The following is a 26,756-nucleotide window of genomic DNA, read 5'->3' on the forward strand; positions in this document are numbered from 1 at the left end:
ATTCTTCACGTGTTGCATTTCAGCATCGAATTTTCAACAGCCCCTGCTTTTACTTCACAATTGCGACATGCAGCATATAGTCCCTACTTTTTCTAGTCAATGTCTTTTCTCCCTTAAAGACCAGGATCTATACATATTAAACAAAAATCAAAACTTAAAAAAAAGTGCGACACTTTGAGGTAGAGATTAATCATGCAGCTCAAGATTAATTCCCAGCTGCTTGGCAACCATCTGGACATTCTACTGGTTAAAACACCAGTTTGAATTGCTAACCTACCCCTTTGATCTTTCTCAATGTCTCCAGCACATATGTGCAATAATTAAAGACATAGTTCACAAACTATTGCAAAGAAAAAAAAGGCACATGTAATAAATATCTCCACGGTCAGACCAATTAGTATCAAGAATTATAAATCACACGTTAGTTTATGAAAACACGTCTCATCCTGACATACACTGTTTGTCTCAGACCAGTCTAGCAATAAAATAAGGTTTGGGGTTTATTACATTGCGTTGTGAAGAGTTATCAAAGCAAGACAGGATGCGATTTCCTCGCATGAACACAATGGACAACTCGCACGTGTCCTCGGGACCAGGACATTAATCAGCCAGGAATCGTGTTCACAGAAGTCGAGATCGCTGTGTTTTTACCCACGAACTAACAGATTACTGTTCAGAACGGTAACTTGGGGGTGAGAATCCGTTTACAACTCAATTCTCAATATAAATCAGACGCCGCATCTAAACTAGACATCAGGTTTGGGGACAAAGGAGAAAATTCAGATGAACCAGGGGAGATTCCAAGTTGCAATACAAACTGGTTGGAATCATTTTAAGGGGAATAAAACAGTATTTTCAGAATCAAGTTGCCACAAGAAAGAAGTTAATATTGAGATGAAAGCAATAATTATGTCTTATCTCCCTTTTTTGCATTTTCATGCCCCTTCTTATGGGCAGCAGGGTGACCATGAGCCAGCACTGGGCCCTTGTGGCCAGGAAGGCCAATGGTACCTGGGGTGGGTTAGAAGGGGGTGGTCAGTAGGTCAGAGAGGTTCTCCTGCCCCTCTGCTCTGCCCTGGGGAGACCACACCTGGAATATTGTGTGCAGTTGTGGCCCCTCAGCTCCAGAAGGACAGGGAACTGCTGCAGAGAGTCCAGCGCAGCCACCAAGATGCTGAAGGGAGTGGAGCATCTGCCGTGTGAGGAAAGGCTGAGGGAGCTGGGGCTCTGGAGCTGTTTGGAGAAGAGGAGACTGAGGGGTGACCTCATTCATGGTTACAGATATCTAAAGGGTGAGTGTCAGGAGGATGGAGCCAGGCTCTTCTCGGTGACAACCAATGGCAGGACAAGGGGTAATGGGTTCAAACTGGAACACAAGAGGTTCCACTTAAATTTGAGAAGCAACTTGTTCCTGGTGAGGGTGGCAGAGCCTGGCCCAGGCTGCCCAGGGAGGTTGTGGAGTCTCCTTCTCTGCAGACATTCAAACCCGCCTGGACCCCTTCCTGTGGAACCTCAGCTGGGTGTTCCTGCTCCAGGGGGATTGCACTGGATGAGCTTTCCAGGTCCCTTCCAACCACTGACATTCTGGGATTTTGTATTCCGTTACCATTCTTGGAAGATACGAATGAAATATCTGTTTTCAATAAGGAAAAAAATATCAAACTCATGATGCAGCTAAAAGCACAATAATGTTAATTTTGCCTTGGTTACCAAGGTTTAGTTTGGTTACAAGAGTCCTTCTTTTAGGATGCTGTCTCCATATTAATTTTATTTATTGCTTTTAATTTGGCATGCATGAAACATTTAATTCATGTATTTAAATACTTTGCTGTAGAACAGAACAATTAAGAGGAAGTAATGAAAACCAAAAGGACAATGCCCTCTCATCACCATCTTTAACTGCAGGGACACACATTTTTATCTTCAAGGGAAGGTTTTTTTGGTTGGTTGGGGTTTTTTTCTCCAAAATCCCCACCTCTTCTCTGTAATCACACCAGCCAGCATTATTCACTTTCTCTATAACTTACCTTCCTTCCTGCCTTCTCTTTCCTCCGCATCTTATGTATGTTCCCTTTTGGGGAAAATCTAAATCAGAGCCCTTATGCAATTATCTCCATTTCACGTTATAACCTCTTGCCAAATAATTGAGGAGCACAGTAAATCTGCTGCTTTCAACATCTTCAACTCAGAACGCCTTCCGCCAGGCCAAGACTTAACTACAACATCATCACTGCAATGCGCTGATTTTATCTTCAGGCAAATATATCACTAGAGCCCAACGCTTTTGGTGCCGTGAAACCATACACACGGTTTGATGATCTTTATAAACACAGTTTGTGTCAGGCAAGAAATGGGAGTGCTCATTCACAGACAAAAGGAAGACGCAGATTACAAAGATAAAGGTTCTAAATAGCTATTTAAAAAGGCTGCGTCTTAAATGTACAATTCTTGAATTGATTAAAAACAAAACCAACGCAAAATAGCCTCCCTTTCTTTTCATCTTACCTCTGGTCCTCAGCCCATGAAAATGCATTTTCGGGGGGAATAATGTCTTTTTCCTACTCTCTACACTCTAAGCTACCCTTCCCTCCCCAGCTCATCTGTCCTGCTCCCCGGGCCGTTCTCCCTTCCTCCATCCTCATTCCACAGCACAAACTGCTGGAAATTCTCCTGCAGGTCACTCTGTATCCTCTGGAAAACTCCCCCAGACTTTACCACCGGATTTCCAAAAATCAAACTGGAGAAGCGACAGGAGCACGGTAGGGATACACCAAACAAACCAGAATCAGAGAAGGGACCCACAGGGATCATCGACTCCAACTTGTGGTCTGAGAACGGTTAACAAAACTTCGTATGTTATTGACATAGCTAAATTTGTTTCTCAATTCCAGAATAATATGGTGGGGTTGGTTCTGTTTTTCTGGAAACTCACAAATAAGAGCTTTTTCTTTCCGCACTGCTCCGCGGGCACCGGCTGCCACTCGGGAGGGCTGAAGGTGAAGTTCAAAGGCAGCTTTTCCCTATTTATCAAGCCAGGCAGTCAGGCCATCTGTTCTGTTGTGCTGCACTGCCCAAAACTGATATATTCCTGTTTCGTTGCATCTTCCTTGTTCGAACTCGTGTTTTTTCGGTAACGACAGTTTCCCAAACGGTTTAATCCATGTCAGAAGTATTTGGGGAAAATGTGACTAAAAACCACCGCCTGATGATCTTCACATTTTCAGAAATCTGTGATGTGGTTATCACTGAAACTGGCCATATGTTTAGTATTACAGAGTCTAAACAGGTGCAGGAATGGTTTACGAACGAAGGTCTAAAGGTTAAAAGCAAAAAACCACAGTTATCCTATTTTATGTGCTCCCATTCGACTACAAAGCAGTTGAAAACAGTTAAAGGTTTACCCAAACTCTTTTGTACAGCACTAATTTTCTGTAAATACATTTACATTCTATTAATGAAAAGGCTTTATTCTTAATTGAGCTTCATAATCAAAATAAGACGAACACGCATTTAAGTTTCCTACTTAATAGCACACACATGGCGATTGTGAAATACTGTGTACGGCCTTTCCAGTTGAAACCAGCGCACAGACAGGGACCGTTAGCAAAGAGCCCTGGACTTTTACTGGGTGCTTTAAAGGATTTTTCCACTGAAACAGCGGAGTATTCGCTGGGTATTTTACGTAGCTACTTGGCATGCCCTCCTGTTTATTTAATTTTTAAAAATTATTTAAATTACAACAGCGTGCTTTCAATTTATTTCTTTTTTGGTGTGTTTTCACATTTATGAAGCCTTGTCTCCTTCCGAGGCCATGGCGGTTTGAATATTGTCAATACAGAACAACGGTCAATATTAGACGGGAGCACAGGAAGCGAAAGGCAAGAGGTTTTTGTTTTGGGGGTATTTTTAATCATTTTCTTAATCTGTCAACTTTCCTTCCCCACAATCTGCTCCACCACATCATCCATTCACTGACTTTCCAAAAAAAAAAAAGGTAGCGCTTCCATGGTTTCACAAGAATCTGAATTATTTATGCTAACCATAGTTTATTTCAGTGTTATCTCATGAGTGATGTTTTAAATAAACTGAGGAGCTTATGATAAAAATAACAGGCTGTGGAAAAGGTAAAAATGACCACAAAACTTTACTTATCTACCCGTACAGAGTAACACGGTGTGAGAGAATGAGGCAGGCAAACTTCGACAGTAAGCTCATCAATTAACAACGTTCAAAAGAAATAATAGAGAAACCCATATGAATAAAAGAGGATCGGAGCTAGAGAATGCAAATATAGAAATAATGTAGGACCTAATAGAAAAAAGGTGTCGATCTGTAGGTCACAGAAGCACAGAATGTCAGGGGTTGGAAGGGACCTCGGAAGCTCATCCAGTCCACCTCACTCCCCGCTCATCCAGACCGCACTCCCTCAGTTCAGCTGTGAGGATGCTGGGGGAGACCGTGTCAAATGCCTCACTCAAGTCAAGGTAGATCACATCCACCTCTCTGCCATCATCCATCCATCTTGTTATGTCCTCAGAAAAGTCAATGAGGTTGGTCAAGCACGACTTCCCCTTGCTGAAGCCATGCTGACTGCCCCTAATGACCCTCTTATCCCCAATACGCCTTGAGATGGCACCAAGGAGAAGTCGTTCCATCAGGTTCCCAGGGATGGAGGTGAGGCTGACCGGTCTGGAGTTACCCGATTTTCAAATGTATACAGGAAGTAAACAAAAATCTTCACTAAATCAAAGGTTCCAGTGCTTCTGTGAAAGGGTAGTTAGGAAAACTAGAAATCAAACTCTCCTACACTAAAAATTCCTTGAAAGGAACAGTAAGTGTGTTCAGAAAGTCTCTTAGTCCTTAAGTAATTTGGAAATACATTAAGTATTTAACGAAAAGCCCTGACACTTCAGCAAAAATTCTCTTACATGAGATTTTTCTGCTATAACAACTTGCTTTGTGAATATCCAGTTTCCAAAGGAAAAGCCCTAACTTACTAATTTGGGTGCCATTTTCTTTTTCTAAAAAGACTGAAAAGAACCTTACCTCTTTCTCATGCATTCGAAATAGCGACTGCTCATCACGAAATGTGCTGCTTTTTCCTAGGCCAGTTTTCGGTGTCATCTATTGAACAGGAAAAAGTTCAAACCAACTTATTAAGCTCAAAGCAGTAACTCCAAGTAACCTCAACCCTAACCAGGGTTTGCCCTTATGAAATACCAAGGCAATATGAACACCTACCAAAGACATTGGCATCGGTTTCTCCCGCAAGTATCTTGGATTTTCTAACTGAAAAACAACAAGTTAGAGAAAAAGCAATCATGTCAGCAATGGCTTATAATAGCTTACAATCAGTGAGACATAGCTCCAAATATTCAAGCGTTTGGGTGCGCACTTTGTGAGGAATGCACACCTAATGTAGTAACTATATCACTCAGGAGAACAACAATAGAACGGATTTAAGAATTTGATTTTCTATTAAAATACAATTAATCTGCAAATCACCAAAACAATATTGTCTCTACACACATGGCAGTAACCCAAATGGATTTTCCTGTGCATAATTCTTTCTCCTTTACAACATCTCAACGATCTAAGACCATCACTCATCAGAACGCAAAGGTCTAATAACATAAAGTCATCGTTCACAAGCCATAGAAAACCTTCATAACATTTTGTCGGACATGACCTAATCAGCAAGTTTTAAGATTTTAGTGTGGCCTAATGCAAATGGATCCAAAATTGCATCCTTTTTTCCCCCCCTCGAACACTTGTGGTTGTAAAAATTCCGCCAATGCAAGTTTGAACAGAATTTGGCAGCTAAACACAGCTCACAAAAGATTTCCAACTTTATTGGATAAACGTTCATTTAAATCAGTGCAAAGCTACAATAAATTCACAGATTACAATCATTTTAATCTCGTGTTTTCAAAAATCTAGAGCTGAGAGCATTGAAACTACCCCCACATATGGAAGTCATAGAGACAAAACATAAGGAAATAATTCATTAACAGTACTGTATAATTAAAGCAGTGTTTCCATCACTATTTTTAAGAACCGAATACAAAACATTGTTCTCAAGCCACTTCCTCTATCGCACAGTTATCTCTTTTTAATTTTCTCAGACATCACATCACAGAGAACACAAAACACCCAGGAAAAGCTTTCAAGGGTATAATCCTGTAAAATGCAGCAGTGAGATCTGGAATATGAATGCGATTGCAATACACATCTTACAACATTGAGACTTCTTTTCCCCCCCCCAAAAAAGATTCAATTGATCTACGAGGCATGGTAAATATATCAAATGCTTGCACTTTCTCCAGCACTATTAAATAAATGTGTGTGTTGGATTTATCACTGAAAAACAGGATTAATCCCTCTGAAATTTCAATTTGATACAGGATCATTCATTTCCTGGCCTAAAAGGTTATGCAGGGTTTCTATACGTTCTTGGAGAGTTCTCATATTTCACCCAGAAGTAGCTGTTGATATTAGCGGGTTTAACACAAATTCGATTTCAAGGAATAGTATTATTATATATATTATTATAGTATTTTAATACCACAGCTGAAAGCATATAAACCCCAAAAATTTAACAAATAATCTATATATTTGTATTGTCACGGAGTTTACTACGACAGATACATTTTATTCCATATAAAGCATCCTGGGTTGTTTTTATTTCAGGATTTGCTTGATGTCTATTTATTTTTAAATATGGCACAACGACCGCCATGCGAAACACTTGGGTGGACCTTAATGAATGGAGGAGTCTCATATGCACCTAATGAATAGAAATATCAATAATTCTGAGCATGGCAGAGGAGAACTGGTGGGGAGAGGAACACAGGAGGGAGAACATCATGGTGCATTAACACGCATAACAGGGCGGGGAAATCAATTAATAGAGAGATGGAAATGAAAAGCACAGAAATTCCAAGCAAGTGAAATGGTTTTGTCCCGAATTCAAGGCAAATCGCGGCTCCGGCTCCCAAAACGGGAGCAGACGCCACCAAGAGCCGCCCCAGCACCTGGGAATTTAAACAATAAGATCCTAATTTCAAAGGCGTAATTAATTGTCCACAAGCTCCCTCTCTTGCGCAAAAAATCAACGCAAACCCCCTTTACTTTTGCTTAACGCTAAAAATTCTTGTGAATATTTAAAATTCATTCCAATACTTTATCTGACCATGAAATTAAGCTGCTTACAGCCTTCGTTCCAAGCCCAAACTATAAGGTATATCCTACTTGTTTACGAGAAAGAAGGAAAATGTGTCTCTAATATTTGCATGGCCTGAGTCTCGCCTTTTTTGATTTTGTAACAGCAGCCATATGTGCTTTGAAGTTAAATGTTCCCACTTTGTTACTTGTTGTGGATTATATCCACTTAAACTGATCTGTAAACATTTAATTTCTCAACATTCATTCTTTTCATGCTGGTCTTCTGCAAAACTTCTTGTTCTCAAAATTAGACCACATTAAAGAGGGAATATCACAATAAAAGAATGCCCAAAAAAAGAAAAAAGCTCGTATTTATGAGAAACATGCAAATTTAAAAATAATAAGCAAAAGGTCAAAGACAAACCAAAATACATATGTATGAAACTGAAGAGCTGCCATGAGAAGAACCGTAAATCACATGGTTTTTTAAGAGTATGAACCAAATAAATGTCATCATGAAAGACATCTTTATTTGAACTGGAATTGAACTCCAATTTGTAAATACCACTTCTTAACAAAAACCGGCATTTTGGATTTCTTTGTAGAGAAGATTTTGGATGCTCCAGCTCTGTTGGGCAGCGGGACAGACACCAAACCATTATTTGAATGTGTGAGGACTGGCAGTCACCTTCCAGCCCCGAGTCCTGAGGAACCAGAGCTGGGGAGGCTTTGGATCAGCACATCCCCATGAAGAGATTCCCATCCCTTCACAGAAATCGTCAACTTTATGAAAACACACTTCTCCTCCTAAATTGAAAAACACATGGCAGAAATCTGCATAGAAACACAGATTCCAAAACATAATTTGAAGCAAATTAGCCATAATTCTTAACTTTAACGTGTTCCATTTCTATGTAAAGTGGTCAAAACTAAACATTTTTGAAGTACACCATCTGAAAGCTACCACGAACGAGACATTGACAGAAGCAGTAAACCAAGCTGAAACAGCTTCCCCAGAATCAAGGAGGGTGCAGAAAGAGCCCAACTTGGAGCACCAAGAACTTCCACAACCATCATCCTCAGGACATCATTTCACCCTCGGGCTCTGGATCTGCCACAGACCAGCAACTTCTACCAGGGCTTCTGCTCCTTGGACACAGTAAATATCACAACAATGACAACATTAATATTATGCTTTCATTCTACACCTCCCCAAGTCACATTTTGTTGGTTGGAAGATGTTGATCGAGTTATACTGATCTTCAACAACGCACGACTGCAGCTCATTACAGTTCAGCAACAGTCAGAAGGTATCTTGTATAGATTAAGATTCAGAGGGGAAAAAAGGCAAAAAAAAATCACATTTGGATCAGCAGGCTGTTTGTACATTCCCCCCTAAGGTTCTTCAAAGACAAAATGCGATTGTTTTCAAAACAAGGATGGAAAAAACACACATGAAAGAGTTAAGAACACTTAAGATTTTGAAATGGTAAACAACTAAACTGAACCTTGCCCTAAGTTCTTACTTTAATCTCACAAAGCCAGCCAGCCAGCATGTTCCCTGCAGAAAGAACTGCTGAGTAGCTTCAGGAAATTTGAGTAAGGACATTCTTATCTAACATCATAATTCGCAGGGAAGTTCACTTTAATGCCGCTGCTGCAGTCTTAGTGGAAGGACATTAAAGCACAGGGAGATTGTTTGTCAGCATGGAAGCTGGATTGGGTTTTTGAAGTCACACCACCGCTTGGAGTTCACTGTGGGAAAGTTTTTGCAGCGTTGCTGCCCTCCAACAGCACAACATATACAGTAGGTATGTTTATAGTAAGCAGACAGACTAAGAAACCAAACAAAAGATAATCAAATAGTTTGTACAGAAATGGTTGAGCTTAACTAGGCTGGAAAGACGGAGGCAGATGGGAGCCAAGTCCATAGAACCGGCACAACACAGACTCTTGCTGCAGCCACCCGAGAATTCTCTATTCTTACATCTATTTAACCCTGTGTATATATAATTTTTCCCAGGAAAAAAGAACATAATGCAAGCCACCAACCGCGGAATTTCTTTGGTCTAAGCCCTCTTCAACTTTCATTAGACAAAAATAATTCCCGTGATAAATTCTTCAGGGCAAGACCTGAGTGTCCAGGTTCTTGGTATTGAAGATCCCACATCACTTCTGGGAAAAATCTAAAGAGTTAATTCGTCTCCTGGCTCAATTCCAATGATGAAAAATTACATTCTCCCTGATTAAAAAGCCCTTTGCTATTTCCCCAGGGTAAAATCTGTGTTTTCTACCTCAAGTGCTGAATTTCACAGAATCCCAGAGTGTCAGGGGTTGAAGGGACCTGGAAAGCTCATCCAGTGCAATCCCCCCATGGAGCAGGAACACCCAGCTGAGGTTCCACAGGAAGGGGTCCAGGCGGGTTTGAATGTCTGCAGAGAAGGAGACTCCACAACCTCCCTGGGCAGCCTGGGCCAGGCTCTGACACCCTCACCAGGAACAAGTTGCTTCTCAAATTTAAGTGGAACCTCTTGTGTTCCAGTTTGAACCCATTACCCCTTGTCCTATCATTGGTTGTCACCAAGAAGAGCCTGGCTCCATCCTCCTGACACTCACCCTTTAGATATCTGTAACCATGAATGAGGTCACCCCTCAGTCTCCTCCAGCTCCAGAGCCCCAGCTCCCTCAGCCTTTCCTCACACGGGAGATGCTCCACTCCCTCCAGCATCTTGGTGGCTGCGCTGGACTCTCTCCAGCAGTTCCCTGTCCTTCTGGAACTGAGGGGCCACAACTGCACACAATATTCCAGGTGTGGTCTCCCCAGGGCAGAGCAGAGGGGCAGGAGAACCTCTCTGACCTACTGACCACCCCCTTCTAACCCACCCCAGGTACCATTGGCTTCCTGGCCACAAGGGCCCAGTGCTGGCTCATGCTCACCCTGCTGTCCCCAGGACCCCCAGGTCCCTTTCCCCTACACTGCTCTCTAATAGGTCATTCCCCAACTTATAATGGAACCTGGGGCTGTTCCTGCCCAGATGCAAGACTCTACACTTTCCCACTTCCAGACCTCCCTTTTACAACCTCCAATCCTCAGGTAACTCCCAGCAAGTCTTATCAGGCAATCAAAGTCTCTCATTAGTGACTTGTTTAATTACCATCCCGGGAGACGAGACTTGGAAAAATTGATTTATGTGTCAATTTGTTATCCAAGAGAGCTCCCATATCAGTGGAGGATCATCACAGTTTAATAACCATCCATTATCAACACAACGTGATTGCAAACTGGAATTTCAATTAGAAAAAAGAAATAAAAAACAAATAAAATTAAAGAGATAAGCAAGCAGGCAGATCAAAACTGATATAAAAATGCTGGATATAAAGAGATTCTTTGTCAGCATCAATTGGAACAATTTGTAAAATGGCCATTAGCAAGTTTCCCCCTGAAAGCAGCTTTATAAGCTCAAGGTATTACAACTATCTGTTGATATAATCTAGGTATTTATACAGCCTAAACACCCCAAATTTGCAAGTGGCTGCTTGCACGATTGTTTTCAGACAGCTGCACCACACTTCTGCAAATTGGAGTTGACAGATATCGAAAAGCTTTCCGGAGATCCACTCTCCCCACTTTACAAAACTACAATTCCTGACAAATATATTCGTTCAAGTCTGGAAGTGCTAGAAATTGTTCTTGTTTTACTCTGTAAAAGACGAGGAGCTCCAAGGAGCAATACCACACACCCAGACTCCTATTTTCACTCATCTCCACCTCCAATTTGGAGAAAACAGTCGGGTGGCTCCTGCATTGTCTGAAGGGCAAGAGCTTCCTCCTCTCCCAGCAGTGAAGCAAGGAAGGAATTTGCATTTGGAATGAGAACAGGCCCCAAAACAGCGAGAGAAACACCAAGAACGGCACAGCAAAAGTTCACATTCCCCCTTACCATCTCTGTCTTTACCAAAGAGAACTTAGCCAGCAATGCAAAACACTGCGTGTAAACGCCAAGAGTTTTAAATGCTCTCATATCCCTCTGGGCTGATAACAGTGTAGGAAGAATAATGCTTATTTGGTAACTCATTAAGCTGACATGAAAACACATTATTTTTAAAATGACAAAGTTGATGTATTTCCTTAGAAACCAGCTCCCATCCCTCCTGAGTTCAGTTGCCCTCTTTCCCAAACACAACTGAAGGAGCTTTCAGCCTGCGAGAACAAGCAGAAAATGGAAAAGCAAAAGAAAAAAACCCTTCTTGATTTAAATAAAAGTGATCTTAATAAAATTAAATGGTTATGCAATTATTAATCAAGTATTTATTAATCAAATCTATTCGTTTTACCCCAAGATTCCAACTATTGAGACGTGCTTCGAGGTCACTGTCATCCAGAGACATGGCTTTTTTATGGCGATGCTCCTGGAACACAAAAAAGTCAAATAAAATATCAGAAGAGCTGGCAGATACACAGTATTAAGATAAAAAGCTGCTCATCAGACTTGGCCATGTCTACAGTGCACTTCCTAACAGGGCCATCACACCTCTGATGGCTTTAAACTAAATAGTAGGATACTGTGCTAAGAAAGGAGGTCAGAGGATAAATCAGCCTGCCTCCCCGCTTTGATCTTGTTCTTTATTTTATTTATTTCCAAAGCAATGCCCTCCTATATAAAGGGTGAGTTTACTAAACAAAACCCAAACCACTCCATTCTCCAGGCAGCGCATTTCTTACAGAAATGAGCTGTCTCCACAGCACCTTTCGTGTGGCTAATCCAGAATTGAGAGATCACCTGATCAGCCTCCAAATAAAGATAATAATAATAATAATTAAAGTAAGCCACAGCAAGGCAGGGATAGTTAGAGAGCTGCAGAGGATGGAATAGCTGACCAGCCCAAGGCTCGGGTTCCTCTTTGCAGAATTTCCACCATTCAATAAGAACTCTGGTTATTGTTCCTCAAGGTTACATCTTTTAGCTTTTCCTGTAGGACAATGGTAACTATTGATTGTATTTAATGTGTCAAATAGGGGAGCTGGTACAGAACGCTTTCCTGAACTGAGCTGTAACACTATTTAGAAAAACAGCACATCGATGCATGAATTACTTTGTCTCATCGAGTTTTGTCAGCAAGAGGTTTGTGTATTGGCACCTCTTCTTTAAACCTGCTCATTCAGGATGAACATACAGTGAATGGAGCTTTGAGTTCAGTTAATCAACACTTGGTTGAGGTAGCTCAACGTTTCTTACAAGACTCCCTGTTCCTCTACCTGGGCCCGAATTATGCCAGAACATCTGTGCGGCACTGACAGCAGAACAAGACACTATTTGTTCCAGCAAGCCAAATGTTCATCAAACTGTTTGGCAAAGCAAGAGAGGATTATTTCACTTAAAGGCCCTTTTAAAGCTGTAATCACAGCAGAAGCCAGAATGTGGAGCTAAAGAACAATGAAGTGCAGTGATTTGCCCAACATCGCCCTGGGAGCTCATGGCAGAGCCAGGAACAAAAACACCAAAACCAAACAAAACAACAAAAAAATCCAGATTTCAACTGAAGGAAATCCTTTTCTTTACAATAGATGCTCCATAAGAAGTATTTCTTTAAGTCAAGTAAAACAAACAGGAAACCAATAAGGAGAAATTTAGTAAATCCAGCATCTGTTGGTTTGTGGGGTTTTTTTTTATTTTTAATTATGGCATTTCTTTTTTAAATTACATTTGTATACATACAATCAACACACACATAAGTACACTCATACCAGAGCCTAGAGCAGAGACATCCAATTTTTGCCCACAGACCACTTGTCGGCAGCATCCCCTTGCTAGTCCTCTATTCCAAATGCACAGCAGAACACAAATTATTTAGAAAGATACACCCCAGAACCATCTTCCAGTTTTTCCCACTTGCACTTCAATGCCTCATAAGTTCTTGACTGTGCCCAGTAAAGAAAATAAGAACAGTCCATATGAATTGCTCACAGCCCACTTGGAGCTGCAGTCTTTCCACACTGTTCCTCCAATACAATAAAATAATGTGTGCAGACCTACAATGTACATATGGCAAATTCAGTGTTTCACGGAGGAATAAACCCTTATAGATGCGCTGGGGAAGGAACCGCAGGAGACTGGACACTACACGACTACAGAACATGTTCACGAAGGAGAACAACATCCTAGCTGCTAACATGTATTTGCAGGAGCAATTTTCAATTTAAATGCTTGCAGTTCTACATGCAATATCATTAAACATTCTGGATCAAGATGGTTTTACATGAAGTCTGTTTAGTGTCCTTCCCTGAGCCGTAATGCTAGTTGTGGAAAGTTTGATAAAACAAACGGTCCAAAACTCGCTCTTTCAGAGGTCAGCCATCATTACACGCAGCCGAAGCCAACTAAGCAGCTTCCTTTAATCTCCTATTGCAAAACACAAGATGATGTCAGTACAGTCAGGGTGCCAAGCCCAGGGAAAACAATGCAGCAGACATGAAACACACTTCACTAAACAGAGGTCAACCATTAGGATGGATTGAGAGCATCCTACGAGCCATTCTTTTCCCCTGCACTTGCAGAGGGCAGATTTTGACGAGCTTTAGTCTTCCCTATCGCTCCTTCCCAGACGTCTGCACTTGTACACAGGGATCACGACTCAATTAGAAATAACAGCTTTACGGGGATAGACAAAAATAACTCATTGAAACTACAGCAAGTTTTAGGACAAAAAGCATCTTACAGAGCGTGGCGTGGTTAGATTATCTTCATCTGTGCGGTGAGGAGGACTCATCGAATGGGATCTTAATGCTGGCTTCTCATTGCACTTGAATCGTTCCCTGTTATTAACGAAAGAGTAAACAGAAAGAGAAGAATTGATTTTCAACAATTTGCGGCACACGAAGGATGCTAATCTTCACATAAAATCGTTTAAAATACACGAGAGAAAATACTTGTTGAGATGCAAAGATCAAAAATAGTAGAATAAAAAATGTATTGTTAAAGGCAAACAAAAGCTTTAAGGATTCCACTAAAAAACAGCCCCAAACCCCCACACCAACAAAACCATCAGAAATATTGTGTACGTCGCAGTGTATTAAAAAGTGTTCTTTGTATCTCTCGGTAACTACACGACCCAACATCTCCCAATGGATTTTTAGAATAAATTTATCTGAGAAGACTGATCTAAGGGAATGGTTTTGAAAGAAAAATTACTACACATATGAGACAGCACAGGATAAAATCCAGCAACTCGGAGAAGAAATAGGAATGAGGGTGATGGTTGGCCGTGCCATAGGGGAGAAGACTTGGGGAAGATCAAACAAATACGAGGTTGGATCAAGGTATATTTACATATAATACACAAACCCGAAGGCAAGGGCAAGAACTACACATATAGCTCCATAGAAATGCAATGACATGAAAGGCCAGGGTGGAGAGTAACACGTCAAAGAACAAGTCATAAAGACGGTATTAGTCATGTTGCATTGCAGCTCTATTTTATGGACTCGAGTGGTGTATATATATGGGGATGGTAAAGAAAGGCGTGCAGGACAGGATACGAATGCAGCTTGAACAAGGACAGAACAAAGTGAGCAGGGCTTCTTGTTTTTAAAGATTTAGCCATAAATAATGCATTTGAACAAAAGGAAATTAAGAATGGCAGATAGGTGACGATAATCTTCACTGATACACCTGGTCAACAGACCTTTCTCAACTATAGAACAGTGAAACAACAGCCTGGAAGAAAACAAAACAACAATAAGACTTTATTAGATAGGTTGATAGAGCAAAAGATCCAAAACACCCTTCAGCACTCCCAAACACACACATATTAAAGTAATTAAAACCTCCCATTAGCCCATTCACCTTCACAATGACCAGCGACACTGTATTAAAAGCAAGTCAGCCCATTAAAATACCTTTCATTCTTCCCATCCAGCAGCAAATTAGACAGAAAGCAATGCCAAAAAGACACTGAGACAAATTAAGTGTTTATGAACAGCAAGAAAACTGTTGGATGTACAATGTAAACTCGTCACTTCTAGGAAGACAAACACAGACATTTTTCCTGAAGCGCAGGGCCCCAGTTTTCATCGAACCAACAGAGAACGGCCAAATAGCACCAATAAATACCCACAACCTGCGCACAGTAACAGTTCCAAAGCAGTAAATGGTTTAGATAAGCAAAGACGTCAAGGTAAAAAGGCTGAAAAGAAATATAACACGATGACTGTCTTCAGCATTCCAAATCACGGATTTCTTACCACAATTTCATTTGACGCAAAATTGTCATTCGTTAAAAGGAGACAAATCTTTGCCCGTCAGTAAACCTGCACTTTTATCAGATATCTTTTCTGAACAATATGCAGGTTACCTGACAATTCAATATAGTCCCAATCGTTTAAAATGAGAAAAAACAGAATTCATGCCCCTATCATTAAAAGATTAAGGAATACCAATAAATATTCAAATCAACCCAAGCTACCAGTGATATTCTTAAACTGACAAAACAGGGGAAAGAAGTCTAGACATAGTCTTAGTTCTGTATTTGCTATTTTGAAGATGATCTGAAAAGGAAGTTGCTCTGCTTGATTCTATGAAGAGAATTGGAGAAGACAATTAAGGATGGAGCAGAGTTTTGCTCATACCAAGCATACACTCCCGTTCACTCCCTTCTCCATCCTTCTGCTAACGCGAGTGGGCCCCAGAAATCACAGCAGGTGAGTGGAGAACGGTCAGAGTCCCAACACCAGCCCTGGGACCTCCTGCTCCAGCCAAAGCAGAGCTGGGGTAGGAGAAGCAATTTGCTGCTAATAAAGAAGATTAGTAAATAATTTCCTACTAGGAACAAAGTAAGGGAAACTCACTGGTTCCTCCTGGTTCAGCACAGCTACGCACTGATATTCAACAATGTTCTTCAGCCATAATCTATAAACATACAGGAATTTTCCTACCAAGTCACAAAGACAAGGATTTTGTTCAAACCAGACTTTGCATTCCTAAAACCAATCACTTTATGTTTCAAAATAAAGATGCACCTTTCTAGCACCAGATGGCCTGGTCTTATTCATTTACACTTTAGTTTGCAAGTAAGGTTTGTCTACTTTTTATTTAGCCAGATACACAACTTCTTATAGAAAAGCCAAACTCTTCATACACGGATTAAGCGTATTGCAAGGTAGAAATAACTATGAAAAGAACATTCCCACTTGTTCACTTATTTTAAAGGAGAGAATCTTGAGATAAACATCAAAAAAAATTACTCAAAAAATTCTCGCTGACATTATCTATTTTGCAGAGAGAATACAACCGTTTCTTGGGGCAAGAATTTCCTCATGGTTGGAATGCAAATTTTCATCCAAGTCCATGTATTGCAGGTCTATGGATCCAGTTTTCCTGATACATGTTCTGAGTGCAGAGACGAGTATAACGGAGCAAGATCACCATCTGCTGGGGCTCTCACAAACTGCACATTCCAGAAACATTTAATACTTCACACCCTTACATGCATTGATAGTCAATTCAAAATACAATGACAGACGTGATCTTTACATTAAATATAGCTAACACCTCAACATATCTTATTTACATGTGTCTATTTCCACAAAACATAACAGCTGAAATGTGTACCTTCGGTATTTCTTCCCACATAACTCATACATTTAACATAAGTTTCTCATTGCTATGAAGATTTACGTAATCAGAGTTATCAAAATGTTTAATTGCCAACACAAATTCAGATTGCCTTAGACACAGCTCTATTCTTGCTCTCAATACTCCCATTAGCAGAGCCGTGCCTACACAGCTGAGTTCTACTTCCACATTTCTTTACACCAGCAACTTATTCCATCACATTCACTTGTTTCACCTGGCACAAAATAACATGCGATACGGGTCTCCAGAGAACCTTGGGAACCATCTGTTCATCCCCAATGTAGGTATTGGTGCAGTCCCACATGACAATAAATAAAAAGTAAATGAAATAAAGCTTCACTACCCCGCTCTCATTCAAGGGAACTCTGCCAGACCAAGCTCAGTCTTAGGTTCTGATAATGAGTGGGAAAAGGGGTCAGATTTCCAATATTCTACAATAATACAGGTAGCGAAGAGATAGAAGTATGGCAAAGAGTACAGGGAGGGGACAGACAAACTGAACCTCAACCTTCCTCAACCAGGGACAGCAGCAGCTGGATGCAGAGGGCAGAGTATGCAGCCTCATCCCACTCAAATACCACCCCAGTTGATAGAGCGAGCAAGGAATTCAGAGGAATTCTGTGTGTTGTCAAGCAGCAAATACGGCCTTGCAGAGATATCAGTATTCTAGAGGTGGGCTAACAGTGGAGAGCTCTGTTGATACCACTTTATTGCTCCCAATACCCAGAGTGACACTTCACGGTGACGGTGCCACTCCACGTGACCAAGACAATCCACTCAGATCCACATTGGGTACCCTGACCTGGCACAACGCCACCTAACACGATTTAGCTGAGCTCTTAACAAGCATTTCTAAAGCATAATATGCTCCTTGTTTTCATAAGGTCAAGCCAAAATTGTTTAATTGACAGTTTTTGGACAGCTCTACCCAATGCTTCTTCATAAGACCAAGCCTAAAGCAGTAACAAGGGAACACAGCTGGCGATTTCTCTCTTCTCCACCTTTATTTCTTAACCCACAAGTTTGCTGTCAAAACCACAGGTTCACAACAGAGCATCTGAGTGTAAAGCAACCAGAAAACCCCTCAGCATTAACACCGCAGGACTCCGAAACAGGAGATGCACCAGTCCTAAGTGCAACTTCTTAAATGACTGTTAGAACTACACATTGTTAATGGATACATAAAAGTTTCAAGGTACTCAAGTACTGATGTGATGTAACTTCCAAGAGTGCCTGTTTGTCATCTATCCAAATCAGGGCTAAAAGACTTAAAAATGCAAGACTGGGCACTGTGGTATATAACAAACATCAGTGTGCCTAAAAAATGAATAGCTTATGAAAATGAACCCCTTATGGAAAACCTAAGTGAACCCATTAGAAAAGCATTAGACTTCTGAAACAAAACCTGAGAGCACATTCATAACGCTTCGAAACAAAACAGGAAGTTTCACAAAGAAGTAGAGCAAATACTGACTTCCTCTTGCACAGAGCTTGCTGAGTTTTGGTGATATGCACACCCTATCTCGAAAAGGGCTTTTTTTCAACAAGGCTTTCAAAGGGTTTAGATATTGACTACACTTCAAAACGAGCAAAGAAGCAATTCCATTCATGACTGAAATGTAGCCACGCTAAAAAAAATGCAACATAGATCTTCATAATCGGTGCAAAGTCACACTGTGTAAGAAGAAACAAAGTAAATATTAAGAATGGTATGTAAATTAAAATAACATTTACCCCGGATTCCTAAAAAATAGAACAGAGAATAAGCCTGTGACTTCCAACAGTGTCCAACCGGCCGGCCTGGCACACCCGCACTACTGCAACAGGAAAACCATCATTAATGAGCCAACACACTCCATCCCTTCACCCACTCTGTAAGCAGCTCTATACCGGACTGATCAGAACTAAGGATGCGGCTTAAGTTCACTGGCTCCTGCAAAAACACGTGGTGCAATGGATTGCCATAGCAAGACGCCACTACAGGTACTCATAATCCTGCTGTACAGCTGCAAAGACGCAATACTGAAATGTTCGCATTATCCTAATGACAAACGCGCAGGATCTGGGCATAGGGGGTGCTAGTGACCACCAAAGCACATGTATTTGTCAAGTCTGAGCTTCTGTAATCCTGAAGCTAACAGGAAATACAAAGAAATTGCGCTATTTCATAAAGAAGCCGTGATGAAACACAAGATAAGTGTTTAATAAGAACTAAGATGCTCACAAAAAGATAGCTGGCTTATCTGCAGGGGTTCCTCTAAAAAACTGAGCAACAATAATACAACATCCTTTAAATCTATCATCTGTACGCTTGCTTGTATTTCTATTCTCTACAGAAAAAAAGCCATTAAAACTACTTGATATAAAAGCTCCTTTCAGCATTATGACCTTAGACTACAACTTTTTTTTAATGTTATATGTCTACTCTCCCACATTTTTTGTCACTTGCTTACCGCACGTTCCTTTTCTTTCGAACTGTATAGAAATAGCGATTAATCCACCTCAGCTTCATCACTTAATACCACTTCCCAGGTTCCATACATCATGCAGAAAACAGGACTACACAAGAACTCCAAGGGGACAGCAAGTGTTTGGATCTTTTTTAAAAATCTGGCCTGAAAGTCTTGTGCACCTATACATTTTTACCACATCACTCCTTCCTTCCTGCCTGTCCGCATCTGCTGTGCTTCCCTCTCCCACTTAAGAAATTGTGTGTGAATTCTGTCTCTTGCCTTGTGACCACTGTGCTTTGCCACCATAAAATCTGAGGTCTGAAAAACATAAGAGTGCCAGCTTAGTTGACAGATATTTAGAAGGTCACAACAACAGCCATTATCTACTTTGGAAGTCTCGTATATGTCACCAAGTCTACACAGAGTATTACCATGAGCAGAGATAACGGTGTGAAAAAGCAGACTGTAATTATTTCTACGTTGGCAAACAGGCTCTTTGTGCAATGCAATGCCCCACAGTAACCACGTGTCCATACCACTATAAAGCCCCTTCTTCAGTTACCGCTAAATTTCTCAAACTATCAGTTTGGTCTATTGATTTTCCATGGCGAGCGTCTGTAACTGAAAGGGGAAGGAGAACAAGAGGTACGGAAAGGACAGAGCAATGGGACATGGAAGACTTACAGGAGCCAGAGAAGAAAACACAATGGAGGAATATAAAAGTATAAAAGTTATCATTAAGTTAGAAGTTATTCAGAGCTTCTCTATATAAAGTACAAACACTATATTCAAGATGATTCCCTGTGGGAGCATAATAAATTCATACATACAAACTGAAAGATACAGACAGAGCTTATCAAGTCAAACATCTATTAAATACGAGCCAAATACAGAAATCCTACCCGTGGGTAAGCAGTGTTGCTGAAGGTGACTCCTCCTGCGAGGAGATCTTCCAGGATTCATCAAGCTTCCAGTCACTGTCTCCCAGTTCTCCCATGACCCAGTCAGGTAAGCAGTCTGGGCTGCTACTCCGAACTCTTGTTGAATTTGGCTCATCAAAATAAATTGACTGTAATTAAAGTAAACAAATGCAAAATCAACGCTAGAATACATCTACACAAATATATTCTCATAACCATAAGACGTCATGTTCCTTTAGAAGACCTATTTTTATAAGCCTTACAAGCCTTCTTAGAATCTTAATTTTGAAGAAGAAAACAGGTCTCTTTGCACAATGAGAGATTTCCAACCCCAGTTACAAGATACGCAGAAAAATGCCTGTATTCACACTCATTCAGAATTGGTTTTTACATTTATGCCAAATCAAAGACTCAAAAGTGTTTTCAGAATGTATTTAAGCCGGTTTTTTTAATCCAGAAGTGACACCCACCATATACGAAGGTAAAGTTTTCAGTGTCCCCGGTTCTGGCTTGTGTGTAAAAGGACCTTCCAGCACCCCTCGCTTCAGCATGTGGAGCAGAAGTTTGGCATAGAGGTTGCGATTCTTCCTTCCCACCGTTCCTGTCCCTGCTCCTGAGGGTTCACACAGTTTTTTAATCCACAGTGCACACCTCTGTCGTTCTAAAAATACAGAGACACATAATCACTATACGTTTTCAGAGCAAATCAAACATATAGAAATACCAGCAGCCATTACCGGTCACCAATCATGTAGAGGTTTTGCAAAGCAAAGTCTTTGTAGGGTTTGTGCTTTTAATAATAACTAGTTTGTTCTAATAATTAGATTTATAAAACGTCATTTATTAATTGATGTTCAGATTATTGCACATTCCTAAGCCAAATTTTCAAAACGTCATCTCTAAAAAATACTTGCGATTTTGTAAGTGCAATCTCAAAAACAAGTTGCTCATCTCTATTTTTAAAACATTAATTCAGTAGAAAAGATAACGTATTTCTACAAAAGCACATTTAGGTCATCAAGATAAGAGAGATAAACTCAAATAGTAGCAACAGGTACTTAAACCCAACTTTAGATAACGTTCAAAACCCCCTTCAATACAGTGGCTTATAACGTCAGACATTAAGCATCTGGTTAAAGAAAGCGACACAAGCACACATAATAGTTATCGATAACCTAGAATCTTGTATTCGTGTTTCTCTATACACACATTTTTCCATATTTACCTGACCTATGCTGTAGTTTTAGAACATGAGGCTTCATATCCACAACGCAGTGATCAAATTCCGCATCCAGTTTTTCCCATATTTCCTCTTCCCCATTCATTTTGAAAGAACACCTGCAAAATTATCCACACTGAAGTAAAAAGATCCAGTACCCCCGTACACTAGTCTCTGTAAATCTTCGGCTATGCTTTGGAACCATACAGAAAATGAAACTAAACATTTTCTTACGTTCAGATAAACCCTAAGAGTGATTATTTGCAGGCAACAGATACTCCAGGAAATGTACAAGAATGTGTTTGTTTAGATTTGGAAGTGATTAGTCAGCCACACTAAAAGGGGTTCAATTACACACAATTTGTATAAAACACCTAAAGGAATTTGTGGCACAGCCACATGTATAAAACACCTACATTAATATGTTATAGCGGCATTCATAGAATTAGTTTGGGGTTATAAAGAAAACAGGGAAAAGAGGAAAAACTGCAGATAGACCTGTGAGTTAAAAGAAACTGACAAATGTTGTCAGAATTGTTTTTTAACTAAGGAGTGAAAGGCCAAACTCCTCCACAGCCTCCTGCCATTTCCCAGCTGGAAAACGCATCTTTCCGCACATTTGAAATTGCAATTAAGCGCTTGTTTGGCCAAATTACCGGCCCCTAAACACCGGTGCGGTTCAACACAACAGCGGGCGAGACCCCCGGGGCTCTCCCCGCAGCGAACCCGCCGTCCCCCGTGTCCCCCCGGGGCTCTCCCCGCAGCGAACCCGCCGTCCCCCGTGTCCCCCCGGGGCTCTCCCCGCAGCGAACCCGCCGTCCCCCGTGTCCCCCCGGGGCTCTCCCCGCAGCGAACCCGCCGTCCCCCGTGTCCCCCCGGGGCTCTCCCCGCAGCGAACCCGCCGTCCCCCGTGTCCCCTCGGGGCTCTCCCCGCAGCGAACCCGCCGTCCCCCGTGTCCCCCCGGGGCTCTCCCCGCAGCGAACCCGCCGTCCCCCGTGTCCCCCCGGGGCTCTCCCCGCAGCGAACCCGCCGTCCCCCGTGTCCCCTCGGGGCTCTCCCCGCAGCGAACCCGCCGTCCCCCGTGTCCCCCCGGGGCTCTCCCCGCAGCGAACCCGCCAACCCCCGTGTACCCCTGTGTCCCCTCGGGGCTCTCCCCGCAGCGAACCCGCCGTCCCCCGTGTCCCCCCGGGGCTCTCCCCGCAGCGAACCCGCCAACCCCTGTGTACCCCTGTGTCCCCCCGGGGCTCTCCCCGCAGCGAACCCGCCATCCCCCGTGTCCCCCCGGGGCTCTCCCCGCAGCGAACCCGCCATCCCCCGTGTCCCCCCGGGACCCTCCCCGCAACGAACCCGCCATCCCCCGTGTCCCCCCGGGGCTCTCCCCGCAGCGAACCCGCCATCCCCCGTGTCCCCTCGGGGCTCTCCCCGCAGCGAACCCGCCATCCCCCATGTCCCCCCGGGGCTCTCCCCACAACGAACCCGCCATCCCCCGTGTACCCCCGGGGCCCTCCCCGCAGCGAACCCGCCGTCCCCCGCGCCTCCCCGGGCAGCGGGTCCCTCCCCGCGGGCCGCACACACGCACTTTCCCGCTTCCCTCCCTCCAGGCGCGTTACGAACCCGCTCCCTGGCCGCCCCGCATCTGCCCGGAGCCGCTTTGCAGGGACCGACCGCAGCGAGCGCCCCCGTTCCCACCCGCTGCCGGGATAAAGTTGGCGGGTTTGACACCCCAGCACCTCCCGGTGAGCCCCCCCCGGGACACGCCGCCCCCTTTACCTCGCTCTCCGCGGGGCCGGGGTGGGCCCAGCCGGGCCGGCGAGTCCCGGCCCCCCCGCGGCGGGGAAAGGCCGCCCCGCCCCGCGCAGCGCCGGCCCGGCCGAGCGGCCAACGGTTCAAACCGAGCCCACCCCCGCTCCCGGCAGCCCCGCTGGCCCCGCGCGTTTCCGTTTCCGCGGGGCCGCCCGCCGGTTGCCGGGCGACGCGGCCGCGGCCCAGGCCGGGCCGGGCTCGGTCGGGGAGCCTGAGGGGTCGGGAGCCCCGGGGAGCGGGTGCGTTTAGGGAGTTGCTTGTGGTCAGAAGCCGGTAGGGAAAAATCTCTTGGGCTTGATGGAGGAACAGTGCGCGCTGTCACAGCGCAGAGCCGCAGTCACTGCCTGGGGTCGTTAATCACTGCCCCAAGTAATTAACGTCACGTGGTGAGCAGTGGTGTCCTGGCCCGGCCCGCTGCACCGAACAGCTATCAGCGCTACACATCTTTAACCCAAAAATGTGCATGCACACAGATGTAAATACGTATTTAATAAACCTCAAGAGGAACCAGCAGAGCCTGAGGGAGCACAAAGGGAGAAATGGGAGATGCCAGAGGTCATGGAATCATTTTGGTTGGAAGAGACCCTTGGGATCATCGAGTCCAACCACAACCCAACTCCAGCACTAAACCACGTCCATGAGAACCTCGTCTAAACGCCTTTTAAACCGCTCCAGGGATGGTGACTCCACCAGTGCTCCGAGCAGCCTGTTCCACCACCTGACAACCCTTTCCATGAAGAATTTTTCCTAATATCCAATCTGGACCTCCCCTGGTGCAACTTGAGGCCGTTTCCTCTTGTCCCATCACTGATGTAGCGAGGTTGGGTCGAGTCCTGGATACGCAGGGCAGAGCTGGAGGTTTGCGCAGCAGGAGAGCCGGGACGGGAAAAGCGAGGGTGCAGGAGCAGAGGGACAAAACTAGTTGGATATCAACTGTCTTTTTTGTTATATACATTATGATCAATAATTGGGGGAAAACGCTTGCACTCAATGCTTAGTGGAAAACAATTGCCCTTCTAAGGTTGAAGGTTTATAAATCAGAAGTGGCTTTTGGGTCCGAGCAGTGTTTTGTAGCTCCGGAGTGGGTGCAAGATTCATGAGCGGTTGAAACGAAACTGAAATTGCAGGTGCAGGCTGAATAATCACAGAGCAAATTTTAGCCACAGTTTCTAACTGTTTCTAAGTAGAATTTGTTTAAGTGTAGCCTTGTAGATAAGAGAGTGATTTTGCATTCACTTTAAAACATTTTATGCTCGGTATTGTTCATGTTTTGTGGTTTGTTGATGTCCTGTCCCAAAGACAGAGAATATGAGGAAATGCAAATGGAAAATAGTAAGATTACACACCTGACATTTCTACACAAAAGACATAGGTTACACTTGTTGTTTTGCAGCCGTGTCATGACAACTATTGATTAATCCAAAAGAATTAGGGAAATCTCCCACTCCTTTCAGCTCCTCAGCCCCTTCCAGAGTCATTGAAGTGATTGCGTCTGCATCTGATCCCAAATAAAACATCTGACCTCTTTGATTCGTTTATTTGTCTTTCCCAAAAATCATTTCCCTTACTCTGTCTAAAGTGCTTTTATCTCGAATGAGGAAACTCTTCAGCTCTTCTAAGCTTGATTCACATGCACATCTACATCAAACAAGACTTTCTTAAACGTAGGGTAGGAAATTGGCTGTTTTCTTTGATTCTCAGCTGTCTCCAGCAGCAGTGATTCCGCACGGGGGTTCGTTCGGTGATAGCTCTGACAGCTACACCGGTTCCTGCTCAGATTGCACATAGCTCCTTAATTCAGCATTTGAAGTGTGAAAATCAGTGATGTTAATCCATGGTAGAATCTCATGAGTAGATGACAAAGATGATTTCTTTCCTTTAAATTCAAAATTCAGAATAATCGCCACAATGCATTTTAGAAGATACTACTTCTTTGAATCTGTTTTAAAATAATGGAAGATTCTTGCACCACAGTAAGGCTATGGGGTGGCTGACTTGCTCAAAGAGCCGAACTTTTCACCTCTGAATCACCGCTTCAGATACCAGATTTGTCATGGGAGCTTTGTAATCATTATGAAATCCATTTGCCCAAGTCTGTCCAAATCGCAGGAGACAGACGAGTTCTGTGAGTTGCCAGAATGTGGAAGGCTGGATGGACTTAATGTGACTCTTTCAGGGCCGTTTTCTCCCGGCAGCTCATCAGCACATTGGCCACGTGAGACTGTGAGCTTTGCATTTCTGTGCAGCTTTGCAAATCTGCTTTTTGACGGTTGAAGAGGGCTGGAATTTCTAAGCCAACTTTTTTGCATCTGTTATACATGGATCTGTACCTGCTTGTTGCTTTCAGGTTTTAATGTATCTCTGTCATGCTTATCAAAAAATACTTTGAAAACCTGAATGTGCTGGTATATGGTGACAAAGAACATGAGGCAGAGCAGGACCAGGGAAACTGGAGCTAATTCTCCAGGACAAGTTTCCTGAAGGAATAGATCTGGTTTCTGGGTCTGCTTACCAAGGCAGAGCAGCGTGGCCAGAGAGCTGGAAGCCTGCCCTGATTTGGCAGTTGCAGAAGTTCTGTCCGGAAAAGAAAGAAAAGCTAAAGATTCAAAAAATGACCAAGGTTTTGTCTCCAGCCAAAGCTGCAGCCTGGACGCGATGAGCACTGATGTGCACTGACCCTCCAGAGGAAACCGCTGCAGGTACGCAAGTGTAGAACACACAGATATCCCAGCCAGAATACAGAGCTAATTCCCAATTTGAATTGGAAAAATATCCTCATCTCAATAAAACACATGCAGTACTTTTTTTTTAAATCTCATTTTACCACGTTCTCTTATCTCTGTAACTGTCTCAGCAGGTTACCACATGTAACATGAGCACAGCTCAAGGCATTCTGTCAAACATCTTAGGAGGAGGAAAAAGCAGGTTTCACTCACTCCACCAGCCTTTGGAACACTTCTAGTTGCAATACATTATTTTTCAGACCTTCTAAGCAAACCTTTCATGTCTGAAAAGTTGTGATTCACAAACACCTCACTACTTCAAACACTTGCCAGGTCACAGAGCTTTTTTTACTCCTTCTTCTTGCTTCAGGAGGCTGGATAATAAATTCAGCATATGAACATTGGCTCCTAAGGGCGATTCTTTAAAACATTCCAATTCTGCATACCCAGCTAGGAAGCAGGGCCAGCTGATGGGATCAGTTGGATTTCTGCTGCACAAGGAAGTAGAACTGGGAAAATTTGCTTAGAAAAATCTGAATGTTCCTGGGGCAACTGTTTTTGTGCAAAATACAGATCATTTCAGGGAGAAGTAGCATTTCTGTAGCAGTGACCGCTGGCTTCACTTACGCCAACTTGACAGCGTTTTGCTGCGAAAGACAAGTTAATATTAAACTGCGTTTGGTATCTCAGCTGCTGTCCTGAACGTCCCGATCCCAGGGATGTATCCACACAACATTCGGACCAGATTTCCCAACCAAGAGGCTCCTGCCAGCTGCTCTGTGTGTGTGTGTGTGTGTGTTACAAGTACTTGTGAGTATCTTGGTCTGTAAGTCAAACGTCA

General features: G+C 43.0%; 1 protein-coding gene across 5 annotated transcripts in view; it reads right to left on the reverse strand.

The window, feature by feature from the left end:
• The window catches only part of CEP112 (centrosomal protein 112), a 179,882-nt gene extending 156,576 nt beyond the window's left edge, over positions 1-23,306 (reverse strand). For 3 of the 5 annotated variants that reach the window (XM_071816767.1, XM_071816768.1, XM_065852478.2), the window contains exons 1-8: positions 23,160-23,306; positions 21,395-21,507; positions 20,640-20,830; positions 20,152-20,318; positions 13,882-13,978; positions 11,500-11,574; positions 5,242-5,289; positions 5,047-5,124 (exon numbers count right to left, since the gene is read on the reverse strand). In XM_071816767.1, coding sequence (XP_071672868.1) covers positions 5,047-5,124; positions 5,242-5,289; positions 11,500-11,574; positions 13,882-13,978; positions 20,152-20,318; positions 20,640-20,830; positions 21,395-21,494 — 756 coding nt within the window. In that variant the 5' untranslated portion in view covers positions 21,495-21,507; positions 23,160-23,306. Of the gene's footprint in view, positions 1-5,046; positions 5,125-5,241; positions 5,290-11,499; positions 11,575-13,881; positions 13,979-20,151; positions 20,319-20,639; positions 20,831-21,394; positions 21,508-23,159 lie in introns of those variants that run through there. The other 2 variants (XM_065852479.2, XM_071816770.1) reach the window with 2 other exon arrangements.
• Between the last annotated feature and the right edge of the window lie 3,450 nt (positions 23,307-26,756).

The sequence above is a fragment of the Patagioenas fasciata genome, chromosome 18, assembly GCF_037038585.1.
Source record: "Patagioenas fasciata isolate bPatFas1 chromosome 18, bPatFas1.hap1, whole genome shotgun sequence".
NCBI lineage: Eukaryota > Metazoa > Chordata > Aves > Columbiformes > Columbidae > Patagioenas > Patagioenas fasciata.